Source organism: Myotis daubentonii, chromosome 9 (genome assembly GCF_963259705.1).
Source record: "Myotis daubentonii chromosome 9, mMyoDau2.1, whole genome shotgun sequence".
NCBI lineage: Eukaryota > Metazoa > Chordata > Mammalia > Chiroptera > Vespertilionidae > Myotis > Myotis daubentonii.
The window spans coordinates 38,478,654-38,504,840 of record NC_081848.1 but is presented as its reverse complement, the minus strand read 5'-3'; the positions used below and the strand labels follow the sequence as shown (position 1 = coordinate 38,504,840).

General features: G+C 42.4%; 1 protein-coding gene across 1 annotated transcript; it reads left to right on the top strand.

Annotated features, from left to right (window-relative positions):
* The first annotated feature begins 294 nt into the window (after positions 1-294).
* LOC132240753 (cytoskeleton-associated protein 2-like) lies at positions 295-26,187 on the top strand. The gene is made up of 2 exons (XM_059708338.1): positions 295-508; positions 23,859-26,187. The coding sequence occupies exon 2, from the start codon at positions 24,025-24,027 to the stop codon at positions 26,029-26,031; it is 2,007 nt and encodes a 668-aa protein (XP_059564321.1). The 5' UTR covers positions 295-508; positions 23,859-24,024; the 3' UTR covers positions 26,032-26,187.

The following is a 26,187-nucleotide window of genomic DNA, read 5'->3' as shown; positions in this document are numbered from 1 at the left end:
GGGAGCCGGCCCCGAGTACTGTGCGCATGCGCGGACCCGCCCCGCTGGCGGGAGGCCGTGGCTCTGGCATTTAAACCTCGCGCTCACTCGGTTCGCACACCGTCGCGCCACACTCGCCACTCGGGAGGGACTCGTACGCCTGCGCGGGTCTCTGAGGCGACCAGTTAAGTTTCATTTATTCTGTCATTCTCCACCCCCGCCCCCCATGACTTCATTCTTAAGTTCAAGTCGTTGCTGGGCGTCCGCTCCGGGTCGTGATTGTGCCTGGGGAGAGAACTGCATCTCACAGCGACCTTCCCGCGCTAGTGGGGGAGACGGAATTGTGATGAGTTACAACAGGAATGCCAACTCCAGGTAGAGGATGCTAGGAGCAAAAGTACAGGGTGAACAACACTCTGTGCCTCCAGAGCTCTGAGCGCGGGTCTCCGTGCGGCACCTGCCTGAGCCCGGGACGGAGCTCATGCTCGAGGAGGGCTAGGCGCTGGTGCTACTCACACGCCCTCTGCAGGTAACCTGGGTCTGGTTAACCCTTTGAGTGCCAACCAATATCCTAGGAACTATGCTAAAATTGCCAAGGCATTTTTGCTGATTTTACAGCAGTTTAGGAAAAAAATTATGAATCGCAAGTTTATTTTTACATATTCAAAAACTTAAGGAAACCTTTACTACGTTGACATATTTAGCAATATCATCATCACTAATAAAACAAGACTTAGAACTGGACGCCATTTCAAAGCTTTGATAGCGCTCCTGGCACTTTTGGCAAACTCCCCAGCACTCTAGGGGTTAAAATCCAGATTCTGCTTCCTCGGCCCAACGCACTCCCAGACCATGTCAGTGCTGCTGGTACCTGGGCCGTTGGGACTGAGGCACAAGGGATGAATAGAGTTCGTCTTGTTTCCCTCGTGCCCTGATTTTTGGACAAATGACGAATCTCTCTTGACCTTGTTTTCCTCCTCTTGTAAGTAGGGCATAAAAGTGGTGTCTGCCTCCTAAAGTGGTCGTGAGGATTAAAGGAGGATGCATGTACGTTACTTGATATGTTGGTGCCAGGACCGAATAGATGTTCAATAAATAATGTTTCAGAGAAGTGAAGTGCCTTGCTGGAAGATGACCAGCTGGTGGGCGATAGTGTCCCTCTGCTCATATGAGCGCATGCCCTCCCGCAACGTCACATGCCCACCGTGCGAATGCAGGGGGTACTCACATTTATATCCCAAGCTCAGTCTTCTTCTCTCACCTCTAGACCCTCTGTCCATCTGCCTCCCGGACATCTCTTAGGTGTTTCAAAGGCTGTTATAACAGATTACCACAAACGTAAAAGCACAATCTGAAAACAACACAGATTTACTAGTATTTCCTGACAGTTCTGGAGATCAGAAGTCTAAAACCAGTCTCACTAGGCTCAAGTCAAGGTGTTATTAGGGTTGGTTTCTTCTGAGGCTCTGAGGGGAGAATCTTTTATTTTTCAGCATTTAGAAGTAGGCCGCCTTCCTTGGCCTCTAACTTCTTGCTTCTATGGTCACATCTTTTACCTTTCTGGACTCAAATCTCCCCATGCTTCCTTCTTACAAGGACACCTGTGATTGCATCTGGGGGCCATATGGATAATTTGAGACAATCTCCCCATCTCAAAATTCAAGTTAATCACACCTGTAAAGTTCCTTTTGCCAAATAAGGTGATAGTCACAGGATCCAGGGATTAGGACATAGGTATTTTTGAAGGTCGTTATTTAGTTGGCCACACACCTCAAACTCAGTATATCCCCAATTGAACTTGTGATCTCTCAGTAGTATCCACTAAGACAGTGGTCGGCAAACTCATTAGTCAACAGAGCCAAAAATCAACAGTACAACGACTGAAATTTCTTTTGAGAGCCAAATTTTTTAAACTTAAACTATATAGGTAGGTACATTGTTATTAACTTAATTAGGGTACTCCTAAGCTGGCCTTTGCTAAAAACGTCCTCAATCTGATTGAGGTATATTCGCTGAGGTCGACCCCTTCCAACTCTCCCATCCACACTCGTCTTGTACACTTGTTTCATCTATCTCCTTTCGTTCATCCTCTCTATATGTCCAAACCATCTCAACATACCTTTATCAATCCTCAACACTACATCTTCTTTCACTCCACAACGTTTCCTAAAATTAACTTAATAAACTTTACTTAAAGTTTTAAGTCTTAGTTAAACTATAGGTATGTGGAATAAAACTTGATATCATACTTAATAATAATATTATTTATTGATAAAATTAAATTCCTTACAATTTATCTTATAATATCCATAAAATTAAATCATGACAATGACTTACAAACACTAATGTGAACAACAGCCTTGCATCTTCTTGGAAAGTTTGGGTAAGTCAGGTTTGTATGTTGTTTTTAATTGTAGGCACGATTCCAGGTTCTCATCAGTAAGACGACTTCTCAATTTACTCTTGATAAGGTTCATGCTTGAAAATGATTGTTCGCATAAATATGTAGACCCGAATAAGGAAAGAACAGCAAACGCTAGTTTTTTCCGTTGATTATATGAGTCAGGATTACTATTCCAGGTGTTATAGACAATAGATATAATTTAACAGGATATAAATCCTAAGTAATTGACAGCTATTCCCTGCTAATAACCCATCCTTATATTGTAGATTATATCTCTATATAGACTCTCAGCTGTGTTTCCATGTTCTTGCTCGTATTGCCCAGGTCCTTTTATCCTTTTATTTCACAAACAAACAAACTGTTCCCTTGGGTCAGGGTCTATATTTACTTTTTGAGCTAAGTCTATTCTTTTATTGATGCCACAAAAGGAAGTGGACAGATTTTTGGGAGAGATGAGAGTCAAGGGAGAACCAGACCCTCCAGTAAAGGGCCTTGTGGCCCAAAACATTCAAGGGAATCTGAATGTTCAAGGGTATCAAACACATTCACCCAAATATTTCTATGCTGTCTCTCACTGAACCACTTTCTTCTCTTACAGCCTTGCGTTTAGCATAGGAGACTGTAAATTCAATTTCATTTCCTGGTCTAAACCCATTTACGATTAAATCCTGAGCTTGATTTTCTGAACAGCCTGACCTCCAGATACAGACGATAATTTTTTTTAATTAAATCTTTATTGTTCACATTATTACAGTTGTTCCTCTTCCCCCACCCATAGCTCTCCTCCACCCAGTTCCCACCCCACACTCTGCCCTTACCCCTCCCACTGCCCTAATCCATAGGTGCATGATTTTTGTCCAGTCTCTTCCTGCACCCCTACACCCCTTTCCCCCCAAGAATTGTCAGTCCACTCTCTTTCCATGCCCCTGGTTCTATTATATTCACCAGTGTACTCTGTTCATCAGATTTTTTATTCACTTGATTTTTAGATTCACTTGTTGATAGATATGTATTTGCTGTTCATAATTTTTATCTTTACCTTTTTCTTCTTCCTCTTCTTAAAGAATACCTTTCAGCATTTCATATAATGCTAGTTTGGTGTTGATGAACTCCTTTAGCTTTTTCTTATCTGTGAAGCTCTTTATCTGACCTTCAATTCTGAATGATAGCTTTGCTGGATAAAGTAATCTTGGTTGTAGGTTCTTGGTATTCATCACTTTGAATATTTCTTGCCACTCTCTTCTGGCCTGCATAGTTTCTGTTGAGAAATCAGCTGACAGTTGTATGGGTACTCCCTTGTAGGTAACTGACTTTTCTTCTCTTGCTGCTTTTAAGATTGTCTCTTTGTCTTTTGCTCTTGGCATTTTAATTATGATGTGTCTTGGTGTGGTCCTCTTTGGATTCCTTTTGTTTGGGGTTCTCTGCGCTTCCTGGACTTGTAAGTCTATTTCTTTCACCAGGTGGGGGAAGTTTTCTGTCATTATTTCTTCAAATAGGTTTTCAGTATCTTGCCCTCTCTCTTCTTCTGGCATCCCTGTAATTCGGATGTTGGTATGCTTGAAGTTGTCCCAGAGGCTCCTTACACTATCTTCATATTTTTGGATTCTTTTTTCTTTTTGCTTTTCCGGTTTGGTATTTTTTTCTTTCTTCGTATTTCAAATCTTTGACTTGATTCTTGGGATCCTCTTGTCTGCTGTTGGATCTCTGTATATTATTCTTTATTTCAGTCAGTGTATGCTTAATTTCTAGTTGGTCTTTTTTCATATCCTCCAGGGCAAGGGTCCTCAAACTTTTTAAACAGGGGGCCAGTTCACTGTCCCTCAGACTGTTGGAGGGCCGGACTATAGTTTTTTAAAAAAACTATGAACAAATTTCTATGCACACTGCACATACCTTATTTTGAAGTAAAAAACAAAATGGAACAAATACAATATTTGTATTTGCATGTGGTCTGCAGGCCATAGTTTGAGGACCCCTGCTCCAGGGTCTCACTAAATTTATCGGCGGTTTCCAGAAAATTATTGAAAAACCTTATAACTGTGGTTTTGAACTCTATATCCAGTCGTTTGCTTTCCTCCATTTCTGTCATTTGTGATCTGTTTCTTTGTCTCTGCATTTTGGCTGCTTCCCTTGTTGGTAGAGTGGCTTTGTGTGCTAGGTGTCCTATAGGGCCCAGTGGCTCAGCCTCCCCAATTACCTGAGGTGGACACTCTTTGTGCACCCCTTTGTGGGCTTTGTGCACAGTCTTGTTGTAGTCTTGTTGTAGTTAAGCTTTGATTGTTGTAGTTATCACTGGGAGGAATTGACCTCCAGGCCAATTGGCTGTGAGAATCAGCTGTGTCTGCAGGGGGAGAACTTCTGTGCTGAAGACACAATTCTGGGTTAAGACTTGCTTCAGTGGGGCTTTGGTGCTCACTGAGTCTTCCCCCTGTGTCCCTTATGGATCTGAGGAGCTGTAATCTGGTTGGTTCCACTCTGACCACTGGGTACACTGGCTCTTGGATCTAAGGAGGTGCTAATTTAGCCTCTCCCTGAGGTTACCCAGCAGGAGCTATGAAGAGATCTGCAGATTCCCCTTACTTTATTGGGGTTTGGAGGTGCCCAGATGTGGCCCAGCTGTGAAGCAATGCAAGCTGCTGTGGGGCCTTGGGCCTTCTCTTGGAAGTTCTGGGTCTGTCTGGCCCAGCTGCAATTTGTTAGGTAATTTTCAGATTGCAAAGGGCCAGGGCATTCATATGCAAAAGCCTCTGCTGCAGCTTGGGTGGGGGGAGGTCTCAGGGAATCAACAGGGTGGAGCAAGCAGCTATGGCTGATCCTCAGCCCTGCCCTAAGGGCCCCGCATCTCAGTGTCCTGGTAATTGCTGCAAGCACCTCTGAGGGAAAGCAGCCCTCAAGTTCCGAGTTCTGCCTGCTGCCAGACAGTCCAGTTTCTCCCCGTATGAGTCCTGGGTCCCCAGAGACTTCCCGGAACTGGAGTTCAGAGTAGTCAGGAGCTTGTGACTCCCTCCCGATTGAAAAAGACAGTCGTGTCCTCAGTCGCCAGCCCTCTCCGCATGCACCTCCACACCTTTATATTTTACTTCAGCACCACACCTCCTCTGAGTCTCAGTATTATGCTTTTCTCTTTCCTTCTAGTTGTATAATTTCCACTCAGCCAGCCTTCCTGTGGTTCTGGATGATGTCCGTTCCGCCTTTTAGTTGTATTTTTGAAGTGGTTGTGCGAGGCAGCAATTTCTGGTGTTTACCTATGCTGCCATCTTGGTTTCTCTCCCATTCGATGTCTTTTGATTGGAGCATTTAATCCATTTACATTTATAGTTATTATTGAAAGGTACTTGTTTGTAGCCATTTTTACTTTTTGTGGCTGTTTCTTTCTGAGCTTTTTATTTCTTCTTTTTACACCAGTCCCTTCAGTATTTCTTGCATTGCTGGCTTGGTGGTGATAAACTCCCTTAGCCTTTTTTTTGGTCTGTGAAGCTTCTTATTTCCCCTTCAATTTTGAATGATAGCCTTGCTGGATAGAGTATTCTTGGATTCAGTCCTTTGCTTTGCATCACTTTGTAAAATTCCGTCCATTCTTTTCTGGCCTGATGTGTTTCTGTTGAGAAATCATTTGATAATCTAATGGGAGATCCCTTGTATGTAACTTTCCATCTCTCTATTGCAGCCTTTAAAATTCTCTCTTTGTCCTGAACATTTGCCATGGTAATTATGATGTGTCTTGGTGTGGGTCTTTTTGGGTTCACCTTGTTTGGGACTCTCTGTGCTTGTGTGACTTTTTTCTTCCCCACCTCTGGGAAGTTTTCTGATATTATTTCTTCGAATAGGTTTTCTAACCCTTGTTCCTCTTTGTGTTGTTCTGGCACCCCTATTATTTGTATGTTGTTTCGTTTCATGTTGTCTCATAGCTCCCTTAGGCTCTCCTCCTGTCTTTTAATTTTTTCTCCAATTGCAGTTCAGTTTGGGTGTGTTTTGTTTCCCTGTCTTCTAATTTGCTAATTTGGTCCTCCACTTCTCCTAGTCTACTGTTAAAGCTTTCAATGGTGTTTTTTTATTGCATCTATATAACTCTTCATTTCTTCTTTGTTCTTACATAGTTTATTGATTTTTTCATCCGTTTCTTCTTGATTCTTGCATAAGTTGTTGATTTTTTCCTCCATCCGGTTTATGCATTCTAGGACCCTTAATCTGAATTCTTTTTCTGTCATGCTGCATGCCTCTGTTTCACTTAGCTGCTTTTCTGGCGAGTCCTCCTTTTTTTTCCTTTGGGGGTTTCTTTGTCTACCCATGTTTGATCTCACCGACATATCTGGATGTTGAGTCATTCAGGGGCTGCTCCTTGATGTGGCAGTGGTTCCTTGGGCTGTGGTTGCTCCTTGAGCGGTTGTGGTAGCAGCTGCTCCTCAGTTGGCAGCAACTCCTCTGGTGGGTGCTGTTCACAGCTGTGGTGTGTCCTCTGGCTGGTGGGGGGATGCTTCACACACAGCTGCTGTTCCTCAGACAGAGGATGTGCTGATCACGAGGCTTCTGTTCCTTGGATGGGGGCAGGCTACACACACAGCTGCTACTCCTTGAATTGGGGCGGACTGCTCACGTGGCTGCTGATCCTAGAATGGGGGATGGCTGCACAGTGCTGTTGTTCCTCTGATGTGGTGGGCTGCTTGTGGGGCTACTGCTCCTAGGACCAGCTGCTGCTCGTCGGACAGGTATAGGCTGTTGTGGCTCTGCTCCTCAGACCGGAGTGTACTGTGTAGGGCTGCCACTCCTCGGAAGTGGACTATCTGCTTGTATGGCTGCTACTCCTCAGACCGGGATGGGCTGCAGCTGTTCCTTGGAAGGGGGCGGTCTGCTCACACAGCTGCTGTTCCTCGGATTGGGCAGGCTGCTCGTGTGGCTGCTGCTGCTTGGGCGAGGGCAAGATGTTTGTGCAGCTGCTGCTCCTCGGACTAGTGCAGGGTGCGGGCTGTGCGCAGCTGCTGCTCCTCAGATGGGGTCAGGCTGCACAGGGCTGCCGCTCCTCAGACATAGGAAGACTGCTCGTGCAGCCGCTGCTCCTCAGACAGGTCGGACTGCTTGCGTGGTTGCTGCTCTTCGGATGGGGAAGTGGGCTGCTCACGCAGCTACTGCTCCTTGGACAGGGGAAGGCCACATGAGGCTGCTGCTCTTAGGCTCGAGGCAGGCTGCTCACCGGGCTGATGCTCCCTGGACAAAAGCACACCGCTCACATGTCTGCTGCTCACGTGGTTGAAAAAATAATGTGAAGAGAAGTAGGAAATAAAGGAACAAACAAACAAAAAGGAGAACAAAGAAAGAAGCAAAAAAAAAAAAAAGAAAGAAAAAGAAAAAAAACTAAGAAAATAATAATAATAAAAAATAAAAATGAAAAATAGAGATGTCATTCCTTTGGCTGGTTTAAGATCCCAGTTTTCTGGAATGTCTGTGATTTTGTCGTTGTTGTTGTTGCTGGGACTGCAGAATGAATTCTTACCATTTGCAACAGCATGGATGGAACTGGAGAGCATTATCCTAAGTGAAATAAGCCAGTCAATGAAAGAAAAAAACCTCATGATCTCACTCATTTATGGATAATAAAGACCATTATAAACTGATGAACAAAAATAGATACAGAGGCAGAGCAGCATCAAACAGACTGTCAAACTACAGCGGAATGACCGGGGAGGGTTGGCGGGCTGGAGGGGGTGGGGTAAGAGATCAACCGAAGGACTTGTATGCATGCATATAAGCATAACCAATGGACACAAGACACTGGGGGATAGGGGAGTCTGGGGAAATGTCAAGGGGGAAAAGAAAGGAGACATATGTAATACTCTTTGTAATACTTTAAGCAATAAAAAAAAGAAAAAATTAATGTATCCTGGTGAAATCACAGATCAGCTATGACCAAAAGGCCTTACAAGTAACCAGAAAGAAAACATTGCTTTCAAAAGAGCGATAATTACCTGACATCTGACATCTCTAAATGATTTCTGTACTACATGCTCAGGGAAGAAAAAAACATTATCAATGAAGAATTTAATTTCTGGCAGAAATATGTTTACAAAATGTAGGCAAAATATAGAACTCATTCAAAATACAATGGTGAAAAAGATCCTCCACTTCCAAACAACGAAAGAAGTGAATTAAAAACATGGTAAAGATGGAATCAAAATTCAAACTAAGTCAGAATGCTCTCCAGTTTCATCCATGCTGTTGCAAATGGTAAGAAATCTTTCTTTTTTATAGTAGCACTAGGGGCCCGGTGCACAAAATTCGTGCACTGGGTGTGTGTGTGGGGGGAGTGTCCCTCAGCCCAGCCTGCCCCCTCTCACATACTGGGAGCCCTCAGGCGTTGACCCCCATCACCCTCTAATCGCAGGATTGGCCCCTTGCCCAGGCCTGACGCCTCTGACAGAGGCGTCAGGCCTGGGCAGGGGACCCTCATTTCCCCCCATCACTGGTTCTGCCCCCAGCCCAGGCCTGATGCCTCAGCCAGAGGCGTAGCCCCCCATCACCCTCCGATCACCTGATTGGCCCCTTGCCCAGGCCTGACGCCTCCGCCAGAGGCGTCAGGCTTGGACAGGGAACCCCCATCTCCCCCCGATCACTGGCTCTGGCCCCCGCCCAGGCCTGAGGCCTCTGGCCCAGGAATCATGCCTGGGAAGGGGACCCCCATCTCCCTCTGATCGCTTGCTCCATCCCCCGCCCAAGCCTGACGCCTCTGACCCAGGCTTCAGGCCTGGGCAAGGGGACCATCATATCCCCCCAATCCCCGGCTCAGCCCCCGGCCCAGGCCTGATGCCTTGGCCAGAGGAGTTGACCCTCATCACCCTCCGATCACCAATCACGGGATTGGCCCCTTGACCAGGCTCTTAGCTCCTCCCTGGGTTTCCGATCACTGTCAGTGGCAGGGGGCTTCTTCCTGCTTTCCCTTTCGCCTCCCTGCATTGTGCTTACATATGCAAATGAGCCACCATCTTGTTGGCAGTTAACTGCCAATGTTAGTTGGCAGTTAACTGCCAATCATAGTTGGCAGTTAATTTGCATATAGCCCTGATTAGCCAATGAAAAGGGTATCGTTGTACGCCAATTACCATTTTTCTCTTTTATTAGTGTAGATAGTATTCCATCGTGTATATGTACCACAGTTTTCTTTTTTTTTATCTTTAATTTCTTTATTGGTTAAGGTATAACAAATGTGTACTCATCCCCCCATTAACCTCCAACCTCCCTGGCCACTGATGCTCCCATCCCCCTGTTGTCCGTGTCCATTGGTTTGGCTTATATGCATGCTTACAAGTCCTTTGGTTGATCTCTTCCCCTTACCTCCTCCCTCCCCTACTTTCCCTCTGGGGAGTGATAGTCTGATCGCTGTTTCTCTGTCTTTGGATCTGTCCCTGTTCATCAGTCTATGTTGTTCTCTATAATTTACAAATGAGTGAGATCATGTGGTATTTATCTTTCTCTGACTGGCTTATTTCACTTAGCATAATGCTCTCCAGTTCCATCCATGCCATTGCAAATGGCAAGAGTTCCTTCTTTTTTACAGCAGCATAGTATTCCATTGTGTAGATGTACCACAGTTTTCTAATCCACTCATCTGCTGATGGGCACTTAGGCTGTTTCCAGATCTTAGCTATGGTGAATTGTGCTGCTATGAACATAGGGGTGCATATATCCTTTCTGATTGGTGTTTCTGGTTTTTTGGGATATATTCCTAGAAGTGGGATCACTGGGTTAAAATGGGAGTTCCATTTTTAGTTTTTTGAGGAAACTCCATACTGTCTTCCATAGTGGCTGCACCAGTCTGCATTCCCACCAGCAGTGCAGAAGGGTTCCTTTTTCTCCACATCCTCTCCAACACTTGTTGTTTGTTGATTTGTTGATGATAGCCATTCTGACAGGTGTGAGATGATACCGCATTGTTTTGATTTGCATCTCTCGTATAATTAGTGACTTTGAGCATGTTTTCATATGTCTTTCAGCCTTCTGTATGTCCTCTTTCCAAAAGTGTCTATCTAGGTCCCTTGCCCATTTTTTGATTGGATTGTGTATCTTCCTATTGGTAAGTTTCATGAGTTCCCTGTAAATGTTGGAGATTAAACCCTTATCAGTGATATCATTGGCAAATATGTTCTCCCATGTAGTGGGTCTTCTTGTTGTTTTGTTGATGGTTTCCTTTGCTGTGCAAAAGCTTTTTATGTTGATGTAGTCCCATTTGTTTATTTTCTCTTTAGTTTCCATTGCCCTAGGAGTAGTATCAGAAAAAATTCCTTCGGCATATGTTTGTGATTTCGCTGCCTGTGGATTCCTCTAGTATTTTTATGGTTTCCTGTCTTACGTTTAAGTCCTTTATCCATTTTGAGTTTATTTTTGTGTATGGTGTGAGTTGGCGGTCTAGTTTCATCTTTTTGCATGTATCTGTCCAATGTTCCCAACACCATTTATTAAAGAGACTGTCTTGACTCCATTGTATGCTCTTGCCTCCTTTGTTGAATATTAATTGGGCATAGTGGTTTCGGTCAATTTCTGGGTTCTCTATTCTATTCCATTGATCTATATGTCTGTTCTTGTGCCAGTACCAAGCTGTTTTAAGAACAGTGGCTTTGTAATGCAGCTTGATATCTGGTATTGAGATCCCACCTACTTTGTTCTTCTTTTTCAGGATTGCTGCAGCTATTCAAGGTCTTTTTTTTTTATTCCAGATGAATTTTTGGAACGTTCGTTCTAGATCAGTGAAAAATACCATTGGTAATTTAATGGGGATTACATTGAACCTCCAGATTGCTTTGGGTAGTATAGATATTTTGATGATGTTGATTCTACCAATCCATGAACACAGTATGTTCTTCCATCTGTTTATGTCTTCCTCTATCTCTTTTTTCAGTGTCCTGTAGTTTTTCACATATAAGTCTTTTACTTCCTTAGTTAAGTTTATTCCTAGGTATCTTAATTTTTTTGGTGCGATGGTAAATGGGATTGTTTTTTTAGTCTCACTTTCTGTAAGTTAACTATTGGTGTAAAGAAATGTCATAGATTTCTTGGCATTAATTTTGTATCCTGCTACATTGTCAAATTCATTTATTAAGTCTAATAATTTTTTGATGGAGTCTGTAGGATTTTCTATGTACAGTATCTGTCATCTGCAAATAAGGACAGTTTTACCTCTTCTTTTTCAATTTGGATGCCTTTTGTTTATTCTTCTTGTCTGATCACAGTGGCTAGTACATCCAGTACTATGTGGAACAGGAGTGGTGAGAGGGGACATCCCTGTCTTGTTCCTGTTCTTAGGGGAAATGGTTTTAGTTTTTGTCCAGTGATTATGATGTTGTCTGTGGGTTTGTCATATATAGCTTTTATTATGTTGAGATATGATCCTTCTATTCCTACCTTGCTGAGAGTTTTTATCAAGAAAGGGTGTTGGGATAATCCTATCTAATAGGAGAACCAAGATGGCGGCATAGGTTAACGCCGGAGTTTGCTGCTTTGAACAACTACTTCAAAAGTGAAACCAAAAAACGGAAGGGACATCACCCAGAACCACAGGAACGCTGGCTGAGTGGAAGTCCTACAACTTCCTACAACTAGGAGGAAAGAGAAACGCATACGGACACTCAGAGGAGGCGCAGTGCTGAAGTCAAATTCTGAGGTGCGGAGTGCACGGAGCGGGCTGGCGGCGGAGGGCGCGGTTGTTGTTTTCAATCGGGAGGGAGTCGCAGACTCTGAGCACCAGATCCGGGCGAGTCTTTAGGGACCCAGACTCAAACGGGAGAAGCGGGACTGTCTGGCTTCGGTCAGAGCGAGTGCAGCTTTCTCTCCGAGCTTTGCAGCGGGTGCTGGGACTCAGAGAGGCAGAGCCCCTTGGGACAGGACTGAGAGCCTCCATAACTGCTCTCTCCGGCCCACCCTGTTGATCCTGTGTGACCCGCCCCGCCCAAGCCCTGCACAGAGGCATTTGCCGGATAGCCTCAGGCAAAGGCTAGATTAGCACCTCCCTAGAGGACAGAAGTTCTCTCACTGCTGACACAGCTGATTCTCATAGCCACTTGGCCTGGAGGTCAAACCCTCCCTGGTATTAGCTACAACAATCAAGATTTATCTATAAGACTGCGAACAAAGACCACTAGGGGGTGCACCAAGGAAGCATAACAAAATGCGGAGACAAAGAAACAGGACAAAATTGTCAATGGAAGAAATAGAGTTCAGAACCACACTTTTAAGGTCTCTCAAGAACTGTTTAGAAGCTGCCGATAAACAATGAGATCTACACGAAAACTAATAAGACCCTCGATCTTATATTGGGGAACCAACTAGAAATTAAGCACACACAGACTGAAATAATGAATATTATACAGACGCCCGACAGCAGACCAGAGGAGCACAAGAATCAAGTCAATGATTTGAAATGCGAGGAAGCAAAAAACATCCAACCGGAAAAGCAAAATGAAAAAAGAATCCAAAAATGCGAAGATAGTGTAAGGAGCCTCTGGGACAGCTTCAAGCGTACCAACATCAGAATTATAGGGGTGCCAGAAGATGAGAGAGAGCAAGATATTGAAAACCTATTTGAAGAAATAATGACAAAAAACTTCCCCCACCTGGTGAAAGAAATGGACTTACAGGTCCAAGAAGCTCGGAGAACCCCAAACAAAAGGAATCCAAAGAGGACCACACCAAGACACATCATAATTAAAATGCCAAGAGCAAAAGATAAAGAGAGAATCTTAAAAACAGCAAGAGAAAGAAACTCAGTTACCTACAAGGGAATACCCATACGACTGTCAGCTGATTTCTCAACAGAAACTTTGCAGGCCAGAAGGGAGTGGCAAGAAATATTCAAAGTGATGAATACCAAGAACCTACAACCAAGATTACTTTATCCAGCAAAGCTATCATTCAGAATTGAAGGTCAGATAAAGAGCTTCACAGATAAGGAAAAGCTAAAGGAGTTCATCACCACCAAACCAGGATTATATGAAATGCTGAAAGGTATCCTTTAAGAAGAGGAAGAGGAAGAAAAAGGCAAAGATACAAATTATGAACAACAAATATGCATCTATCAACAAGTGAATCTAAGAATCAAGTGAATAAATAATCTGATGAACAGAATGAACTGTTGATTATAATAGAATCAGGGACATAGAAAGGGAATGGACTGACTATTCTTGGGGGGGAAAGGGGTGTGGGAGATGTGGGAAGAGACTGGACAAAAATCGTGCACCTATGGATGAGGACAGTGGGTGGGGAGTGAGGGCGGAGGGTGGGGCGGGAACTGGGAGGAGGGGCGTTATGGGGGGAAAAAAAAAGGAACAAATGTAATAATCCGAACAATAAAGATTTAATTAAAAAAAAAAAAAAGAAAGGGTGTTGGATTTTGTCAGATGCTTTTTCTGCTTCAATTGATATGACTATGTGATTTTTATCTCTCAATTTGTTTATGTGAAATAGCACATTTACTGATTTGTGGATATTGTACCATCCTTGCATCCCCGGGATAAATCCTACTTGGTCATGGTGAATGATCTTTCTGATGTATTGCTGGATCTGATTTGCTGGAATTTTGTTGAGTATTTTGGCATCTATGTTCATGAGGGATATAGGATTATAATTATCTTTCATTGTGTTGTCTTTATCTGGTTTTGGTATTAGGGTGATGCTGGCTTCATAGAATGAGCTGGCAAGTATTCCTTATTCTTGAATTTTTTTGAATAGTCTGAGGAGGATAGGTTTTATTTATTTTATTTTTATAAAATATATATTTTTATTGATTTCAGAGAGGAAGGGAGAGGGAGAGAGAGATAGAAACATCAATGATGAGAGAGAATCATTGATTGGCTGCCTCCTGAAAGCCCGCCACTGGGGATCAAGCCCGCAACCTGGGCATGTGCCCTTGACTGGAATCAAACCTGGAACCTTCAGTCTGTAGGCCGACGCTCTATCCACTAAGACAAACCAGTTAGGGCAGGAGGATAGGTTTTAGTTCTTCTTTGAATGTTTGATAAAACTCCCCTGTGAAGGCATCTGGCCCTGGGCTTTTGTTTGCTGGAAGCTTTTTGATGACTGCTTCAATTTGTTCCATAGTTATTGGCCCATTGAGATTTTTAGAATCTTCCGGATTGAGTTTTGGAAGATTGTATTTTTCTAGGAATATGTCCATTTCCTCCATGTTGTCTAGTTTGTTAGAGTAGAGTTGTTCATAGTATTTTTTAACAATTCTTTGAATCTTTGTGGGGTCTGTTGTTATTTCCTCTCTTTCATTTCTGATTTTGTTTATTTGAGTCCTCTCTCTTTGCTTCTTGGTGATCCTGGTTAGAGGCTCATCAATCTTGTTTATTCTTTCAGAGAACCAGCTCTTGGTTTCATTGATGTTTTTTATTGTGTTTTTTTTTTGGTCTCTATGTCATTTGTTTCTGCTCTGATCTTTATTATATCCTTCCTTCTGCTCACTCTGGGATTTTCTTGTTGCTCTCTTTCTAATTCTTTGAGATGTAGAGTTAGATGATTTACTACCATTTTTTTCTTGTTTGTTGAGATAGGCCTGTAGAGCTATCAACTTCCCTCTCAGGACTGCTTTCATTGTGTCCCAAAGGTTTTGGATTGTTGTGATTTCATTGTCATTAGTTTCCAGGATGCTTTTAATTTCTTCTTTAATCTCATTGGTAACCTAATTAATATTTAATAACATGCTATTCAGCTTCCAAGTGTTTGAGTATTTTGGGTTGTTTATATTGTAGTTTATTTCTAATATTATGCCATTGGGGTCTGAGAAGATGCTTGGTATGATTTTAATCTTCTTGAATTTGGGGAGACTTTGTTTGTGACCCAATATGTGGTCTATTTTTGAAAATGTCCCATGTGCACTTGAGAAGAACGTATATTCTGTGGCTTTGGGGTGAAATGTTCTGAAGATGTCAGTTAAGTCCATCTGATCTTCCAGAAGCTGGTCCACCCTTGCTGCTTGACACAGTTACTGCAGGGAAGAAACATCTGCACAGCTTATGTTTCAAGGGACCTGGCATATATGGCATATGTTTGCTCCCCCTCTTAATGCTATGTGTTTTAAACAGGACCACCTCCCTGAGAAAGGTTGTTTCCCCAGGTGAGGATTTTTCCCTGGAGTTAGGGAGGGAATAAAACCCCTTAACTAAGTGCCAGGCAGGTAATTAATCACTTTAACTACGAACAATCATGCTTAAGCTACATAATCTTTACTTAGGATAATCTCCTTCAGTTATTCCCTTGTAGTTTAATAGAACAATAGAGTAACCTTGGAATGGAGATAAGAAACGCCCTAACCTTTGAAATAGAATTGATAGGATTAAAATAAACTGGTATAAATACAGATGTAACAAGACAAATAAACACAGAACCTGGCTGGAGTTCCTGGCTAGAACCTGGCTAGAGAACCTGGCTAGGCTGCTGATCAACTGAATGCTCTCTCTGTGTCATTCCTTCTTCGCCGACTCTGTCCACACCTTTGGGAACCCCTGGACCTGCTGGGGTTGGATCCCAACACTGATCTAGTAAGTCATTTAGGATTGCTATTTCTTTGCTGATTTTTTGTCTAGAGGATTTATCCAGTGATGTCTGTGCTGTATTAAAGTCCCCTACTATGATTGCATTGTTGTCGATCTCTCCTTTGGTATCTTCCAGGAGTTTCTTTTTTATGTATTTGGGTGCTCCTGCATTGGGTGCATATATGTTTATCAGGGTTATATCCTCTTGTTGTATCGATCCCTTTAGTATTATGAAGTGGCCTTCCTTATCTCTTGTTAAGGCCTTCACTTTGAGGTCTATTTTGTCCAATATAAGTATTGCTACCCCAGCTTTTTTTTCATTTCCATTTGCCTGAAAGATATTTTTTCCATCCCTTCACTTTCAGTCTGTGTGAGTCCCTTGTTCTGAGGTAGGTATCTTGTAGACAGCATATATATGGGTCACGTTTTTTTATCCATTCAGCCACTCGATGTCTTTTGATTGGAGCATTTAGTTCCTTTACGTTTAAAGTCATTATTGAAAGGTACTTGCTTGTAGTCATTTCTATTTTTATGCCTGTGTTCTTTCTTACCTTCTTATTTCTTTTTCTTACAGCATTCCCTTTAGCATTTCTTGCATTGCTGGCTTGGTAGTGATAAACTCCCTTAGCCTTTTTTTGTCTGCAAAGCTCCTGATTTTCCCTTCAATTTTGATTGATAGTCTTGCCGGATAGAGTATTTGTGGATTCAATCCTTTGCTTTGCTATACTTTGTATACCTCCATCCATTCCCTTCTAGCTTGATGTGTTTGATAATCTGATGGGGGATCTTTTGTAGGTAACTCTCTGTCTCTCTCTTGCAGTCGTTAAGATTCTCTCTTTGTCGTGTACATTTGCCATCATTATAATGACGTTTCTTGGTGTGGGTCTTTTGGGGTTCATCTTGCTTGGGACTCTGTACTTGTGTAACTTTTTTCTTCCCAATATCAGGGAAGTTTTCTGTCATTATTTCTTCAAATAGATTTTCTAATCCTTGCTGCTCTTCTTGTCCTTCTGGCTGCCCTATTATGCCTATGTTACTTCATTTCATGTTGTCCCAAAGCTCCCTTAGGCTCTCCTCCTGCTTTTTATTTTTTTTCTCCAGTTGCTGTTCAGATTGAGCTTGTTTCTCTACCTTATCTTCCAACTCACTAATTCAGTCCTCTGATTCTTCTAGTCTACTGTTGAAACCTTCAATGGTGTTTTTAATTGTAGCTATATCACTTTTCATTTCTTCCTGATTCTTGCATAGGTTGTTGATTTTCTCATCCATCCGGTGAATGAATTGTATAACCATTACTCTGAATTCTTTTTCTGTCATGTTGCATCCTTCAATTTCATTAATTTCCTTTCTTGGTGACTCCTCATTTTCTTTTCTCTGGGGATTTTGTCATCTCCCCATTCTGACTATCTCCAGATGGTTCAAACGTCGAGTTGCGTGGGCCTGGGCCGTGTGCAGTGGCAGCTTTGCACCACCCTAGTTGCACTGAAGAGCTCTGACACTAAGATGTGTGGTTGTGGTGGGTTAGTGGGAACCAGTATCGCTCAGAGTCAGTGTTACCAGTGCTCAATGTGGCCTCGTGTGCGCACTTAGAATCAGGGACCCCGTCTGCACCGTGCTGAAACCCCCCTGGAGTGTGTTGAAAATCAGAGCCCCCTAGCATGCACCAGGAGTCAGAGTTCCCCAAGAATCCAGTATCAGAGTCTCTGTTGCTTTGCGTGGTCTCGCATTGAGAATCAGGGTCCCTGTATGCACATGCACCAATAATTGGAGTCACTGGCTATGTGAATGCACAGGGAATCAGGGATCCCAGGTGCAGGTGATAGGAAACATAGTCAAGTCACTGGTGCTTGGTGCTGCCCCTCGCCTGGAGAGTCGGGGTCCCGGGGCCCATGCTGTGGGGAACAAGTTCCCAATGTTCGTGCATTAGCTCTCAGGCTAAGGTTCCTGTAGCCCGTGCTGCGGGGAACAAGTTCCCAGTGTTCGCACCTTAGCTCCTGGTCTAAGACTCCTGTAGCCCGTGCTGCGGGGAGCAAGTTCCCAGTGTTCGTGTGCTTCCAGGCTAAGATTCCTATAGCAGCACTGAGGCCTGGGTGAGGGGTGGGTCCATCAGTTACTATGGCGCTGCCCGTGAGCCTGCGGGGAAGGGGGTGGCTCCATTACTCACAGAGATCTGCCGCTGGGATGTCTGGATTCTTGGTGTCCGTGTGTCTATAGCTGTGGTCGCAGGTCTCTGTCCCCAGTGGCTGCAGGGTCCTGGTTTGCATCTGAGACCAGACTGTGTGGCGCTGAGGCCAGAATCCTAGTCTCAAGCTGCTCTGTTTCTCAAGATGGCGTGGTCTCTGTGCCTGCGCTGGCCACCTACTAGTATCCATGCTGAGAGCAGGGCTCCACCATCTAAAACTGCCCGGTTTAGCAGCCCCTTAGAAGACCTGCAGAATCTAGCTGTCCCTAACTCATACACACACACACACACCACATATCCACACACTCCTCTATCACTCCCTCATGCTCTCACACTCTCTCCCTCCCTACCTTCCTGCCAGTTGCCATCTTTCCACATCCTCTTTTCTTTTGTTAATCCTCAACTGAGGATATATTTTCCACTGATTTTTAGGGAGAGTACAGGGGAGGACAGAGGAGAGGAAAGAAACACAACAATTGGTTGCCGGCCCAAATGGGGCCAGTAATTGCACCAGCAACCCAAGTACCTGCCTTTGACTGTGAATCAAACTTATGACCCGTCCATGCACAGGGCAATGCTGTAACTACAGAGAACACCGGCCATGGTGTAAAGCCCACTTCATTTTAACATGAAACATAGATTTAGTTCAATTGTCTGTAGGTGTGTAGCTCTTATTCAATGAGATGAATAAGCTCCAGGTACATTCTAAAATTCTGGAGAATTACACAGAAAGAGCATCACAGGTGGCTTCTTCAATACACCACGAGGGAGCTTACATCTAAGTGTAAGGTCTTTACAGATAATTAACAAGGTTTTATACAGAAAATGGTTTTGTGGAGTGGGAAAAGTAGTGAGGATGGAGAAAATATAGTAAACAGCAAACTTTAGTTTTATTCATGAGGGTCCTATTTCAAGAATGAGATGAATCCTGAAGAAAATATTTTTTTCTATGTGAATTTCTTTCTTTTTTTTTTTTTTGAAAACACAGTGTTGTTGTTTTTATTTTTATTTATTTATTTATTTATTTATTTATTTATTTATTTTATTGCTTACAGTCTTACAAAGGGTATTACATATGTGTCCCTTTTTTCCCCCTGCCCTTGACAATCCCCTGGCCTCCCCTACCCCCCAGTGTCTTATGTCCATTGGTTATGCTCATATGCATGCATACAGGTCCTTTGGTTGATCTCTTACACCTCTCCCTCCTGCCCCCCACCCCTCCCCGGCCTTCCCGCTACGTTTGACAATCTGTTTGAGGCTGCTCTGCCTCTGTATCTATTATTGTTCAACAGTTTATAATGGTCTCTATAATCCACGAATGAGTGAGATCATGTGGTATTTTTCCTTCATTGACTGGCTTATTTCACTTAGCATAATGCTCTCCAATTCCATCCATGCCATTGCAAATGGTAAGAGTTCCTTCTTTTTTACAGCAGCATAGTATTCCATCGTGTAGATGTACCACAGTTTTCTAATCCATTCATCTACTGATGGGCACTTAGGCTGTTTCCAGATTCTAGCTATGGTGAATTGTGCTGCTATGAACATAGGGGTGCATATATCCTTTCTGATTGGTGTTTCTGTTTTCTTGGGATATATTCCTAGAAGTGGGATCACAGGGTCAAATGGGAGTTCCATTTTTAGTTTTTTGAGGAAAATCCATACTGTCTTCCATAGTGGCTGCACCAGTCTGCATTCCCACCAGCAGTGCACAAGTGTTCCTTTTTCTCCGCATCCTCTCCAACACTTGTCGTTTGTTGATTTGTTGATGATAGCCAATCTGACAGGTGTGAGATGGTACCTCATTGTTGTTTTGATTTGCATCTCTCGGATGATTAGTGACTTTGAGCATGTTTTCATATGTCTCTTGGCTTTCTGAATGTCCTCTTTTGAAAGGTGTCTATTTAGGTCCTTTGCCCATTTTTTGATTGGATTGTTTATCTTACTTTTGTTAAGTTGTATGAGTTCCCTATAAATTTTGGAGATTAGGCCCTTATCAGATATGACATTGGCAAATATGTTTTCCCACGCAGTGGGTTTTCTTGTTGTTTTGTTGATCGTTTCTTTTGCTGTGCAGAAGCTTTTTATTTTGATGTAGTCCCATTTGTTCATTTTCTCTTTAGTTTCAAGTGCCCTAGGTGCTGTATCAGTGAAGAAATTGCTTTGGCATATGTCTGAGATTTTGTTACCTTTGGCTTCTTCTAGAATTTTTATGGTTTTCTATGTGAATTTCTAGAGTCCATTTAAATGCACCTGACATTTCCATGTTCAGTACCCACATTTCTACTCAATATTTAATTGATTATATCCAGACATAACTTCTGAATGCACACTGTGTATAATGTTGCTGTTCTCATTCTCAATGCATGATTCACAGGGAGATAAGAGGACTATTCTCTGCATTTGGGGACCCAGTGGTTTGTCCAACTGTGCATAATAGATACTCTGCCACTGGGGAGAGGGGTAAAATGTAGACTGTACTGGTTGCAGTTTTGAAATACTTCAATCATTAAATTTGTCATTTTCATTTTCTATGAAGTTAGCAGTCAAATACAGGAAAGACAATGGGTAAAAAATGCCATTAAAAAGGTCCAGTTGCATTTTCATAAAATTTTCAAATGAGCTAATCCGGAGTAAGGCTGCTTGCTTTTTAATCTTCGGGCTATTTAACTGTCATGAACAGTTTGAAAGTGCTAATCCAGTACTAAGAAATTAAGCTGGATTTTCTTAGCTAGTAGTTTATGCTAACACAACATTTATTTCCATTTCCTTCTGAAAATGTTTTTTTTTTCACTTCCATTGAGGACTCTGACCCCTGAAAGAACTAACTCTGTGTAATTCTAATGGGGATGTAAGTGGGATCAACTCTAAAGTGTAGGGTTTAAAACAACAGGGGAAAAATAAAGACAGTAATGAGCACGAGAGCCTCCAAATTTGGGTGCAGGGAGTACAGTTAGCATGAAAGGAAAAACATCCTTCAGGGTGTTGGGCAACAGGAATCCAGACTCATCTTCTCTCTTCACTGGACATGAGACCTTAGGCCACCTAGCAACCCTTTTTGAGTCTCAGTTTACAATACTGAAAGTGGAGTCAGTAGCTTGAACTTATGAAATAAAAAATCAATCTGCTCTCCTATGCAATTTTCTCTTACACCTCGAGTCATTCTTTTTTTTTTAATCTTTTTTTTAATTAAATCTTTATTGTTCAGATTATTACATTTGTTCCTCTTTTTTCCCCCCATAACTCCCCTCCTCCCAGTTCCCGCCCCACCCTCCGCCCTCACTCCCCACCCATTGTCCTCTTCCATAGGTGCACGATTTTTGTCCAGTCTCTTTCCGCATCTCCCACACCCCTTTCCCCCCCAAGAATAGTCAGTCCATTCCCTTTCTATGTCCCTGATTCTATTATGATCACCAGGTTATTTATTCACTTGATTCTTAGATTCACTTGTTGATAGATGCATATTTGTTGTTCATAATTTGTATCTTTACCTTTTCCTTCTTCTTCCTCTTCTTAAAGGATACCTTTCAGCATTTCATATAATACTGGTTTGGTGGTGATGAACTCCTTTAGCTTTTCCTTATCTGTGAAGCTCTTTATCTGACCTTCCGTTCTGAATGATAGCTTTGCTGGATAAAGTAATCTTGGTTGTAGGTTCTTGGTATTCATCACTTTGAATATTTCTTGCCATTCCCTTCTGGCCTGCAAAGTTTCTGTTGAGAAATCAGCTGACAGTCGTATGGGTATTCCCTTGTAGGTAACTGGGTTTCTTTCTCTTGCTGCTTTTAAGATTCTCTCTTTGTCTTTTGCTCTTGGCATTTTAATTATGATGTGTCTTGGTGTGGTCCTCTTTGGATTCCTTTTGTTTGGGGTTCTCTGCGCTTCCTGGACCTGTAAGTCTATTTCTTTCACCAGGTGGGGGAAGTTTTCTGTCATTATTTCTTCAAATAGGTTTTCAATATCTTGCTCTCTCTCATCTTCTGGCACCCCTATAATTCTGATGTTGGTACGCTTGAAGCTGTCCCAGAGGCTCCTTACACTATCTTCGCATTTTTGGATTCTTTTTTCATTTTGCTTTTGCAGTTGGGTGTTTTTTGCTTCCTCGCATTTCAAATCATTGACTTGATTCTTGCGCTCCTCTGGTCTGCTGTCGGGAGTCTGTATAATATTCGTTATTTCAGTCCGTGTATGCTTAATTTCTAGTTGGTTCCCCAATATAACATCGAGGGTCTCATTAGTTTTCTTGTAGATCTCATTAAGTTTATCGGTGGCTTCTAAACAGTTCTTGAGAGACCTTAAAAGTGTGGTTCTGAACTCTATATCTTCCTTTGACAATTTTGTCCTGTTTCTTTGTCTCCGCATTTTGTTATGCTTCCTTGGTGCACCCCCTAGTGGTCTTTGTTCGCAGTCTTATAGTTAAACCTTGATTGTTGTAGCTAATACCAGGGAGGGTTTGACCTCCAGGCCAAGTGGCTATGAGAATCAGCTGTGTCAGCAGTGAGAGAACTTCTGTCCTCTAGGGAGGTGCTAATCTAGCCTTCGCCTGAGGCTATCCGGCAAATGCCTCTGTGCAGGGCTTGGGCAGGGCGGATCGCAGGGGATCAACAGGGTGGGCCGGAGAGAGCAGTTATGGCGGCTCTCAGTCCTGTCCCCAGGGGCTCTGCCTCTCTGAGTCCCAGCACCCGCTGCAAAGCTCGGAGAGAAAGCTGCACTCGCTCTGACCGAAGCCAGACAGTCCCGCTTCTCCCGTTTGAGTCTGGGTCCCTAAAGACTCGCCTGTATCTGGAGTTCAGAGTCTGCGACTCCCTCCCGATTGAAAACAACAACCGCGCCCTCCCCCGCCTCGCACTCCGCACCTCAGAATTTGACTTCAGCACTGCGCCTCCTCTGAGTGTCCGTATGCGTTTCTCTTTCCTTCTAGTTGTAGGACTTCCACTCAGCCAGCATTCCTGTGGTTCTGGGTGATGTCCGTTCCGTCTTTTAGTTTCACTTTTGAAGTAGTTGTTCAAAGCAGCAAACTCCGGCGTTAACCTATGCCGCCATCTTGGTTCTCCTCTTGAGATTGTTTATTACAGCACCATAACCTAGTCTATCTTGACTGATATAATTCTCCCTTATCTTTTTTTTATGGTCAAAATTAGCATTAAGGAAATGTACTTTAAAATTCAAGTGGTGTTTCCTTCCCCCAAACAGTGTTTATAATCTTCAAGTTGTCCTCTTCCTATATTTTGGGGGGAGGGATGTGAATCAGAGGATAGATAACATTTTGTCTACATATTTTCTGTAGTATATAGGAATATAATCTAAAATGCAATAGAGAACCTGTCTTGAAGAATTGTCAGATGCAGCCTGGCTGTCGTGGCTCAGTGGTTGAGCGTTGATCAGTGAACCATGGGGTCACAGTTCAATGATCAATGAACCAGGAGGTCACAGTTCAATTCCAGTCGGGGCACATGCCTGGGTTGTGGGTTTGATCCCTAGTGGGGGGATGTACAGGAGGCAGCCAATCAATCACTGGTTCTCTCTTATCATTGATGTTTTTCTCTTTTTCCCCTCTCACTTCCTGTCTGAAATAAATAAGAATATATTAAAGAATTATTAGATGTTATTTTAGAATGTCTGTTTTGTTCTCACTCTTCTTTGGTTTATGAAATGTAGAATGAATTTTCCTGCCTATGGATAAAATAGAAAGGTATAACCCATAGATACCATGCAGGAGATAAACTAGCAGTCACTTTAGTAACAAGTTTATTTGGTGACAGTGTATTCTTTTTTCCAGAAGACCCCAGCGGTTCCAGGAGACCTGCAGCTTCCCCTAAGTCAGAGGGGCCCAGTTCGCCTTCAGAGAGCAAAGAAAATAAAAACTCAAGGAGCATCTGTTAAAAAGAAAAACTCTTTTTGCATACAAATAGGAAAATCAGAAATTCTCCAGTAGAAACGAGGGAATGATGACATCTGAGGGTCTGGTCCAAGAAGAGACAAAAGTTCTGAAACTTAAGACAAAAATGGCTGATAAAGAAAATGTCCATAGACCTACAAGGAGCAAAAATAATGTAACAATGGGAAACAATTGTATTCCGTTAAAACCTTCTAACGAATTAACCAATTCAACTATAGCCACTGATACATGTAACTTGGAGAATAATAACCAAACTCTGCAGTTGTTACTAATTACAAATGATCGCCAAGGTCAACATATGACATTAAGCCAAACGTTTCACATTAAAAACAATAATGAAAAGAAACAAGTGACTACAGAAAAACCAAAGGAAGGTGCTATTGTGCTCAAGAAACCTGTGCTTGGATTTTATCGTGGCCAAATTGTTCAATCTAAGGTTAATTCATTTAGAAAACCTGTACAAGTCAAAGATGAGCATTCTGCAAGAACAAAGAAACTTTCAACTCCTATCTCTAAGGCCACAAAACCTCAGCCTATAATCACCAGCAGTGTAACAGCAAAAAGTCACAGAGCCTCAAATATGATGACAATGACTACATTTGTGAGGGCTACATCTCAGAATGAACAACTTTTACGTCCTCCTATTAGAAGTCACCACAGTAATACTCATAATACCCAGGACTCCCTGAAACAAGGCGTTGCCAGTGTTACGGTTCGGAAAGGGTCTCATGAGAAAGAATTACTGCAATTAAAAACAGTTTTATCTAGTGTCAAAACCATTTCTTCTCAGGAAGTAAAAAGAAGTAAGACAGTATCAAGAAGCATCACATCTGAAATGATAGCCGGGCCTCATGAGAAAGAATTACTGCAATTAAAAACAGTTTTATCTAGTGTCAAAACCATTTCTTCTCAGGAAGTAAAAAGAAGTAAGACAGTATCAAGAAGCATCACATCTGAAATGATAGCCGGGCCTGCTTCATCTTCTAATATCAAACAGATAGGAAAGTCAAAAACCATTGAACAGTGCAGGCATACTATAGCAAAAGCAACTATCAATAGAAGGGCTCAGCCCAAAGAAACAGTAGGAGAAAGAAAAGCTCGTCTGAGTGAGTGGAGAGCCAGCAAAGGAAAAATGTTGAAAAGGCCTCCTAGCTCAGTAATAGCCCCGCCTGAACCTGAAGGACAGAATGAAAAACCAGTTGGGTCATTTTGGACTACCCTGGCAGAAGAAGATGAACAAAGATTACTTACTGAAAAAGTAAACAAGACATTTTCTGAATGCCTAAACCTGATTAATGAGGGGTGCCCCAAAGAAGAAGTATTAAACATACTGAGTGACCTGATTAAAAATATTCCAGATGCCAAAAAACTTGTTAAGTATTGGATATGCCTTGCACGTCTTGAACCACTCACAAGTTCTATTGAAAATATTATCTCAATCTTTGAGAAGGCCATTCTGGCAGGAGCTCAGCCTATTGAAGAAATGCGACATGCAATTGCAGATATTCTAACAATGAAGAGTCAAAAAAAAGTTAAATTTGGAGAAAATCCTGAGGAGGCTTGTGCAACCAAGGAAAAAATCCAAGAAGTCAACATTGAAGATATTGGTGTTAATCTAGAGTCAGGAAAACCTGAAATGGAAAATAAACATCATAGAAATGTGGTATTTCAAGATTGTAAAAAAGAGCGAGTACACAACACAAAAGATCCAACCAATGATGTTAAAACCCCCAACAAAGAAACTAGGGAGGATTGCTTAATTAAATATATCGTGTCTACTACACCATACTTTCAAAGTGTAAAAAAGAAGATGCAGTTTGACGAAATAAATTCTACATCTAAAAAGCTCAAGTTTCTAACACCAGTTAGACGTTCTCAGCGACTTCAAAACAAGACTTCTAAATTGCCTGATATGTTAAAAGACCATTATCCTTGTGTGTCTTCATTGGAACAGTTAACAGAGTTGGGGGATGAAACTGATGCTTTTATCTGCCGCCCTAATGCAGCACTGTGCCGGATGTATTTGGAGACTGAAACAACAGAAGACAAATGAAGCTATGATAAGAACTAAGGATTTTATTATTCCTGGGGTGTTCGTTGTGGGTTCATATGTATTCGTTCAGGAGTTGGCCATGTTACCTAAGTATTCATGGCAGTAAACTCCTTTATAATATTCACATCTATGTTCTTTTAATATAATTAATAAATG